This window comes from Aythya fuligula, chromosome 4, assembly GCF_009819795.1.
Source record: "Aythya fuligula isolate bAytFul2 chromosome 4, bAytFul2.pri, whole genome shotgun sequence".
Lineage (NCBI taxonomy): Eukaryota > Metazoa > Chordata > Aves > Anseriformes > Anatidae > Aythya > Aythya fuligula.
Genome location: NC_045562.1, coordinates 76,631,116 through 76,640,172, shown reverse-complemented (window position 1 = coordinate 76,640,172; position 9,057 = coordinate 76,631,116). Strand labels below are relative to the sequence as shown.

The 9,057-nt window shown below is 73.0% G+C and overlaps 1 protein-coding gene across 1 annotated transcript; it reads left to right on the top strand.

The window, feature by feature from the left end:
• Positions 1-2,182: 2,182 nt before the first annotated feature.
• On the top strand, positions 2,183-6,905 carry LBX2 (ladybird homeobox 2). Its single transcript, XM_032186957.1, has 3 exons — positions 2,183-2,513; positions 5,455-5,714; positions 6,792-6,905. Exons 1-3 carry the CDS (start codon positions 2,183-2,185, stop codon positions 6,903-6,905), a joined length of 705 nt encoding a protein of 234 aa, XP_032042848.1.
• The last annotated feature ends 2,152 nt before the right edge of the window (positions 6,906-9,057 follow it).

Below are 9,057 nucleotides of genomic sequence, written 5' to 3'. Positions count from 1 at the left end.
TTCCCTGCCTGCTCTGGGTGGCTGGGACCCACGGTCCGGCACGGTGCCCCTGTGCTGCACGGTGCTGCTGGAGGGGACAGCGTGCACGGCTGGCACTGCCGCTTGCTGCGGCCCAGCCGAGGCCTGGGCAGCTCCTGAGGGGTCAGGGGCCAGGGGAGGCAGCGGGGGCCTGGCTCACCTGCGCCCTGGGATGGGCACTGCAGAGCCGGGCAGGAGCACGTGCAGCGAAGGTGGCACCACCGGCTCCTTGCCGTGTCTCCTTATCGCCAGCTGAGCACACGAGCCCTGCGGAAAGGACAAAAGGCTGTGAGGCAGACACATGGACGCTGCCGCATCGGCGCCGAGTGCGAGGGGCTGCGGGTGCCCCCACGAGCGGGACTCATCCAGCAGCACACGGCCAGCACCAGGGGAAGGGGCAGCCCTGAGCTCTCCCAGCCTGCGCCGCGGCACAGGGACTTCCCAAGAGCAGCTTTAAAACCTCTCAGAAATTGGTTAAATCTCACGCTGAGGGCTGGAGCGCCGGCAAGCCCTCACCCCACCCCCGCCCCGGGGTTTAATTGCTCCGGCTGCTAGGAAATTTCAAGGTTGAATTTGTCTAACTCCAATTTCCAGCCAGGGGATCGCGTTCTGCCTTTGTCAGCAACATTGGAAGCCCCCCCCCGCAGCTCTCCCCCTCCCCAGCACCAGCAGCGGCACACGCGGGTCCCCCTGCACCTGCTCCCACCCGCCCGGCACAGTTCCCCCACGGCCCCCAGCCCACAGGTTCATTTTCTGTCATTACTGTGGTGACCCCTGCACCCTCAGCAGCATCTCTGTGTCCCCCGCTGTCCCCTCCCCACATTCAGGCTGCCCTCCCTCGGAGCATCACCCGCCCCAGAAGGGCACTGTCACTGGTGCAAGCCCCCCCTGCCCGAGCAGGATCCCCTCTCCAAAGCCCCCCAGAATGCGTAACCAATGCTGCGTGTGCCATGCAGTGGCCAGCCTGTGCCCACATGAGCTCCAGCAGCGCAGGGCTTCCCCGCTGCACCCAGCAGAGCTGCTCCCCGCTTGCTGCAGCATCCCCTCCTTCCCAATCCCCCCAGCAGCTGGGAATGCCCCCAGGCCATTCCTTGCCTCCTGGGGACAGCCCCTCGCCCCTCCTTTCCCCTCCTATCTGCAGCATCCCGGGGGTGGCACTGGGACAGCGGGACGGCGTCCTCCGCTCCCTCCCTGATCCCATAGCTGGGTGCCCCCTCCCCAGCCCCCCAGGGAAGATGCAGCCCAGCGCCCAGGCAGCATTGCCCGAGAATGCACCACTGCCCCTGGGAAGGATCGAGACCTCTGGGCGATGAGACAGTTCCTGGTCCCAGTCCCGCCTGGGAAACCGGTCCCGGTGCCGGCGGCGGGGCTCACCTGCGTGTGCGGGCGTCCCTGGGCCTTTACGAGCGGACGGGATCACGGAGCTATTTGTACCGGGGGGTTTACGGCCGGGCCGCGCTCTGAAACCCAAAACCCGCCCGAAGCGGCCTAATCACTCCCAGACGCGGCGGCCCCTGCGCTTTTATGGGGCGTTTTAGAGCAGGGGAGCTAATAAATTTCTGCGACGGCAAAAGCCCCGCCGGGTCGGGCGGGGGGGCTCGGCGGGGGGTTAGCGGGCCGCCCCCGAGGAGCTCTTAAAACCGGGCGCGGCGGCGCGGCGCTGCGCCCCGGCTGCCTCCCGTTACAGCCACACCGGCCCGGGAGCGGAGCCCCCCCCCGCCCCGCGGGGCCGGAGCGGCGGGGACCCCCCCGGCCCCCCCCGCTCCCCTCCGCTCCCCTCCGCTCCCCTCCGCTCCCCCGCTCCCGGCTCCCGCCCCCGCGGCTCCTCCTCCTCCCGGTGCCCCGTTATCCGCCCCGGCCCCGCGCCTTTAAGGCTGCGGCACCGGGGCCGCGGGGGGGAGCGGCGGCGGGCGCGGAGCTCGCCCTGCCCGCCGAGCGGCTCCCGGCGCCGGGAGGCCGAGCGCTCCGCCGCCGCCGGGCCCCCGCCGAGGGGGCGGGCTGCGCCCGCCGGGTTTAAGTGCGGCCGCGGCCGGCGCGGAGCCGCTTCATGCGCGGGCGGGGCGGCCGGGACAGCGGCTCCGAGGGGGGATCCGCCGCCGCGGCCCCGGCAGCATGAGGCGGGCGCGCCGCTGAGCCGGCCCCGGTGCAGGACCGGGGACGCGCCATGACCTCGGCGCGGGAGGCGGCCGGTTCCCCCCCGCTGCCCGCCGCGGGCGAGGAGCGCCGCCGGGGCGCCCTGGACCAGCTGCCGCCGCCCGCCAACTCCAACAAGCCGCTGACCCCCTTCGGCATCGAGGACATCCTCAGCAGGCCCTCGGGCCGCAGGGCCCCCCCCGGGCACGGCGCGCCCCCGGCCCGGCTCCCGGACAAGGCGGCGGGGCCCGGCGCGCCCCGCAACGGCGTGTGCGCCCCGTCCTCGCCGCTCTGCGCGCTGGAGGAGCTCGCCAGCAAAACTTTCAAGGGGCTGGAGCTGAACGTGCTGCAGGCGGCGGAAGGTACCGGGGCGCCTCGGGGCCGGGCCGTGGGCGCGGGGCCGGGGCCGGGAGCGGGGCCGGCCGGGGAGGCGGCCCGGGGCCGGCGGGGGCCCGGAGGGAGCGGGGCAGGTGCGTGTCCGGCGGCCGGGCCGGGCCGGGCGCGGAGGGGACGGCGGGCGACGGACGCGGTCCCGAGGCGGGCCGGGCCTGGGCCGCCTCCGGGGTCCCTCCTCGCCTCCCGCCCGGCGCGGCGCGGCCCGGCGGCTCCGGTAAGTTTGGTTCATGTCCGCACCGGGAGAGCGGGGCCGCGGCGCCGGACAGAGCCCGGACGACGGCGGCGGCTCGGGAGGGCCCGGAGCGTGCCCGCAGCGAGGACCGGGCGCGGCGTTACCGCTCCGCGGAGCCGCGGCCCGGAGGGAGGCAGAGGCCGGGGCCGGCCCGGGGGGCCCAGCGAACCCCCGCCGTGCGCACCGGCCGAGCCGCGCCGCGGGAGCTCCGCCGCGGCCCCGGGACGGGCGAAGTCAGAGCCCGGTACCGGGCCCTCGGCGCCCGGCGTCAGCGGGAGAGCGAGCTCCGCAAAATGCTGCGGCGGGAGGGAGAGCCGGGCCCCGGCGCCTTTACCGGGAGCCACAAATAACGAGCCGGGTACCGGGCCGGACCGCGCCGCAGAGAGCACGAGATCGGTCCCGCCGGCGGCCCCAGCCCTAAAACGGAGGCAGCGGCCCCGCGGAGGGTGTGGATCCGTTACCGAGCGCTCGGGCAGACCGGCCGCAGCCGGCTCGCTCTCGTCGGTAACGAAAACCTTTAACGAAAACCCGCGCCGGGCCGCGGCTTTTCCGCCCCCCGGAGCGGGGCTGGGTCCCTCGCCGCGTTCCGAGCGGACACGCCGGGCCCGGCCGCGATCCTCGTTTGTAGCGCAGAAATCCCGTTTGCGCGGACTCCCGGCCCCGGCGGCCGCTCGCACCCGGTACCGGCAGAGGCGGCCCCGCGGGGCTGGAAATGGCCGCGCGGCTCCCGGCTGGGAACGGGCCCCGGGGGCGGCGGCAGCCCGGCCGCTCAGCCACGTCGCCGGCGGGGCCCGGCCCGGCCGCGGCTCCTCCGAACGCCCCGGGCGGCCCCGGGCTCCCGGCAGCGGCAGCCGCCGTGTGCGCGGCCCGGCAGCCCCGGTCCGACACAGGCCGTTACGGGGCGGACACCGGCGGGCAGAACGCGGCTCTCGGAGCTGACGAAAAGAAACGCCGGGGACGGGCAGAGCGGGCTCCCGTGATTAACGGGGAAAACAAAAACGTACCCGGAAGAGCACACGGACAAAAACGGGACAGCTCGGGGCTCCGTAATTATCGAAAAAATAAAAGCCCTTACCCGGACGGACACACGGACAGAACCCGGGCAGCGCGTGGTTCCCAAATTAACGAAAAAAGCCTTTATCCGGACGGACACACGGACACGGACGTGCAGATCGGAGTTCTCGTAATTAACAACGAAATCCTCACCCGGATGGGCAGAGCGGGGTTCCTGTAATTATTAAAAAAAGAAAAAAAAAAAGAAAAAGGAAGAAACGTTACCCAGACAGACACCCGGACACGGAGGGGCAGATCGCGACTCCCGTAATTATCGAAAAAAACCTTACCCGGATAGACACACGGACAGAACCGGCACAGCTCGGGACTCCCGTAATTAACATAATTAACGAATGAGCCCGCTGCACGGACAGACACACGGGCAGAAAATTGGGACAGCCCGGGGCTCCCGCACTTAGCGAACGAGCGTGCCGAACGGACGGACACACGGACGGAGCCGCCGCCGACCGGCGCCTCGCAGAGACCGCGCCGGGCCGGGCAGCCCCGTTACGGGCGGACGGGGCCGCAGCGGGGCCGGGGCCGGCGGCGACCGCTCAGCGGGAGGAGAACCGAGAGCGGCCCGGGCCGCGGCCCCGCGGGCTACGGCGAAGCGTTAACGGGAGCCTCACGGGGCGAGCCGCCGCCGAGCCGGGCCTCGGGAGCCGCGCTACCGAGCGCGGCGGGTCGGTGCCGCCGGCGGCCGAAAGGCTTCAACGGCCGCTCGGAGCCGGGAGCGGGACGGCGCCGCTGGTGGGAAGCCGTTACCGAGCGTGGAGCAGACCGGCAGCGGCCGGACACGGATCCGCGCATTTCGCAGAAGCTCTTTACCGGGGGCAGCCGCTGAGCGCGGTCTGCCGGGGCCTCGGGAGCTTCGGCGCGGCCGGAACCGACTCACACCGCAGACCGGCCGCGGGGCACCGGGCTGCCGGTAACCGGAACGCTCTGAGGGCGGTCCCCGGGCCGGGCCCGCCGGGAGCGGGTGCTCCTAAAGCCGCTGAAGCGAAAGGACAGCCGGCAGCGCGGGCCGGTCGGGGGCGAGCCCGGCCCGGCCGCGGCGCGGTGCGGGCCCTGCGGCAGCGCTCCGGGACGCACGATCCGGGGCGAGCCGCCGGCGAGGAGAGACCGGACCGGAGCCCCGGAACGCTCCGCCGGGCCGGGACAGGGGGAACGGAGCGGCTGCGGGGCCGCGGGACACGGGTGGGCTCGGCCCGGCGCGGCGAGGAGCCGGCGGGCGGCGGCTCGGCCCGGGTCGGGGCCGCTGTGGAGCGGCGGGGGAAGCGGGCGGAGCGGGCCGTGAGCGGGGGGCGGCTCTGGGCCCCGGGAACCCGCGGCTGGGCACTGGGCTCCGTGCGGAGCCACGGGCAGGGCCGCGACCGGCACCGGGCACGGCACGGCACGGGGCTCGGCTCGGCACGGCTCGTTTCGGGTCGCTTTGCACGGCTGAGCAAAACTCAGCGCGGCCCCGTCGGGCACCTCTCGGCACGGCTCGGGTCGGTTGGGCACGGCTCGGTTGGGCACGGCTCGGCGTTTCTCGGCCGGGAAGGGGCCGGGGGGCGGCGGGGCCGGGAGGGGGGGGTTGCACCGGGGCCGGGGGCAGCCGCGCTGACGCCGTGTCCCCGCAGGTCGGGAGCCGCTGGGCGCCTTCGGGCACCGCCCGGCCTCCAAGAAGCGGCGCAAGTCGCGGACGGCGTTCACCAACCAGCAGATCTACGAGCTGGAGAAGCGCTTCCTCTACCAGAAGTACCTCTCCCCGGCCGACCGCGACCAGCTGGCGCAGCGGCTGGCGCTGAGCACGGCTCAGGTCATCACCTGGTTCCAGAACCGCCGCGCCAAGCTCAAGCGCGACCTGGAGGAGATGCGCGCCGACGTGGCCTCGCTGCAGGCGCTGCCCCCCGCCGCCCTCGAGCAGCTGGCGGCGCTCCCCGAGCCCCCCCGCGCCCCCGCCGCCGCCCCCGCCGCCGGCCCCGAGCCGCCGCCCGCCGCCGAACTCTCGGAGGAGGAGATCGACGTCGGGGACTGAGGCGGCGGGGCCGGGCCGGCACCGGGAACTGACCGCGGGCCGCCGCCGGAACGGGGCGGCCGCGCTGCCCCCGCCCCCGCGCCGGGGGCTTTGGTGCAATTTCTCTTTTTTGTCTTTGTTCTTTTTTTTTTTTTTTTTAATTTTATTTTCTATCGTGTCTGTCCCGTCGGTCCGTCCGCGAGGCCCGGGCCGCCCCGCGTGTATATATTTTGAATAAAGGAGACACCTTATTAACGAGGAGCGGGGGGGCTGGCTGGGCGCGGCGGGCTGTGCACGAGCAAACGGACGGACAGAAGGACGGACACCCAAGCACCCGCACCCCCCGCTGAAGCCCGAGCTGGGCACGCTGGGCACAAGCATGGGGTTCTCAGCCCGGGGGAGTCCCGGGGCGGGCGGGGGCGAGGCGGGGCGCGGAGCCGCGGTCCCTGAGCCCCCCGGCTCCCTGCTCAGCCCCGCGCCGGCACCGCCGCCGGGACCCGGCCCCGCGCCCAGAGCGCTGGGACCCCCCCGGCAAGGCTGCAGCGGGGACGCGCTCGGGGCGCCGCCACCCGCAGCCGGGGCAGGGAGCAGCGGGGGGGCGAGCAGCGGGCCCCAAACAGCACCCCCGGCTGTGTGTCCGTGTGTCCGCGGGTGTGTGCTTGTGTGTCCGTGTCCGCGTTTCCGCGTGTCCCTGTCCGTGCCTTTGTCTGTGTCTGTGTCTCTGTTGGTGTAGCCGTGTCTGTGTGTGTGTCTGTACGTGTCTGTGTGTTCCTACGTGTGCGTGTTCCCGTGTCCGTGTGTGTCTGTGTGTGTCTGTGTGTCTGTGTGTGTCTGTGTGTGTCTGTGTGTGTCTGTGTGTCTGTGTGTGTCTGTACATGTGTGTGTTTTCGCACCCGTGTCCGTGTGTCCGTGTGTTCGTGTGTCTGTGCCCGTGCCCGTGTCCGTGCCCCCACCGCCCAGGCAGGGGCAGGCAGGGGCGCCCCCCGGTACCCGGACACCTGCTCCGAGTCGTTGGGCTCCACGCCGCCGCCCTTGACGTCATGCTCCGGTGACGTCACCGCGCGGGGGCGATGACGTCACTCCCCGAGGAGGCTCAGGGCGAGCGGGGGGTGTCCGAGCGGCAGCGAAGCGCTGCTCCGTGCCGGGGGCCCGGCCCCGCACCCCCCCCGTCCGTTCCCACCGAGCCGGGGCGGCCGCGGGGAGGTGACAGGCAGCTGCCGGCCCCGTGCCCTTGCCGGCGGTCCCCGGAGCCCCCTGTCATCGCCGCTCCGTGTGAGCCCCCCCGGGCTCCATATGAGCCCTCGCTGATCTAATTACGCCGGTGCAAACTTCCGAACGGAGACCCGCTTCTTCCATTATTTACTCCATTTTTAATTGCATTGTCCTTCCCTTCCCCCAGCGCTGCAGCAGCGCCGGCCGAGGGGGAGGGGGAGAAATGAGATTTAGCCCTGAAAGTGCCTTTGAGCGGTCCCCCCCCCGGGAATTGCTTTTAATTTGACAGGTAGGAGGCCTGGGGAAGGCGGGCTCGGGGCGTGCGCGGGGCCGCGGCCGCGATCCCGCCGGGGTCGGGAGGGGCGCGCCCTGCCCGGGGACCCCGGCCCGGCCGTGCCGAAGCCCCCGGCTGCGGGCGTACCTTGGGGGGGGGGAACGCGCGAGGGGCGGGGGTGGTCGGGGGCTCTCCTTGTGCTGCTTTTCCCCTTGGCTGCGGGCAGCCCCGGACAGGGCTCCGGAGGAGAGGGGGCAGAAGACAAGCGGTGGGGGTAAGGACCCCCAGGGGGTCCCGCCCTGCCTCCCTCCTCCCTCTCCTCACTGCTTGCAGACTCCGGGGGCTGCCTGGCCTCGGGACCCCCCAGCCCGGCACCCACCCGGCTGCCCCGGTGCTGCTCCTGGGCCGACTCCTTCCCCCCAGCTCTGCACGGGCCCCCAGAGGCCCAGAGACTTGGGGGGGGGGGGTGTACACCCCGCGGGGAGGGGTTGTACACACAGCAATGGGGTTTGCACACACAGCAGTGCGGTTTGCACACACAGCAATGGGGTTTGCACACACCGCAGGAAGAGTTTGCAGACACACAGATGGGGTTTGCACACACAGCAATGGGGTTTGCACACCTTGCAGCGGGGGACTGCACACACAGCAATAGGGTCACACACACAGCAGTGGGATTTGCACACACTGAAATGGGATTTGCACACACAGCAGTGGGGTTTGTACACAGCAGTGGGGTCTGCACACACAGCAGTGGGGTTGCACACACAGCAGTGGGGTTGCACACCCCCGCGGGATCCCAGGACTCTCACACTGCCCCGTGGTGCCCGCAGCCACGGCCCCGCAGGGCTGGGGCAAGGCTCCGGGCTGCTGCTGCCGCCAACGCCTCATTCACTTGAGGGGCGACCAAAAAGCGGCGGTTTGTCCCCAGCCCCAGAGCCAGGAGCCCTGCACTCACCCCACGAGTCCCCAGCAGCCGCAGCCAGGAGCCAGGAGCGAGATAACGAAGCGCCTCTGAGGTCCCGCAGCCCCCCGGCCCCTCCGCCACCCCCCTCCCGGCAGGCGGCCACGCCGGCGATGTCCCCGGTCCCCACGATAGAGCCGGGCACGGGGCCGCACGCCCGGGGCTGGGGGCTCCGGTCCCGCAGTCCCGCCGCCCCCAGAGCCTCCCCGAGCGCCGCCGGGACCCCACATCCTCGGCCCCAGCCCTCCCCCTGCGCCCCACGGGCTGGGGGGGCAGCGTGGGGCAGGGAAGGGGGAGGAGGAGGGGGCTCAGGCCCCCGCGTTTTGGCCCCGTCCCCGCAGCGAGAGCCGGTGCCAGCACCTCCCGCTCCTCCGTCCGCGGTGCCCGGCGGCTTTGGTGCCCCCGCCGCGGCCCCAGCCTGCCCGAGCCCCCCCGGGCTCAGCCCCCCCGCCGCCGCCCGTCCCGTCCCGTCCCTTCCCGCGGGCTCCGCTCCGGGACGTGCCGCAGGCGCCGGGCGCGCCGCCATCGGCAGCCGCTTCCCCGGCCCCCCCGCCCGCAGCGGCACCGCGCGGGGGCAGCCGGCCGCGGGCTCGGGCACTGGCAGCAGCTGCGGCCCCCCCGGTGTGCGCGCTGGGGGGGCTGCGGAAGGCAGCGGGGCTGCGGGGGGAGCGGGGCTGCGGGGCTGCGCGGCGCCGCCCGAAGCGGGGTCCCCCCGCGTCCCCCACGCGCGCGGGCGCTGAGCACCCCGGGGGGGTCCCCGGCTGCGGGACCCGGCC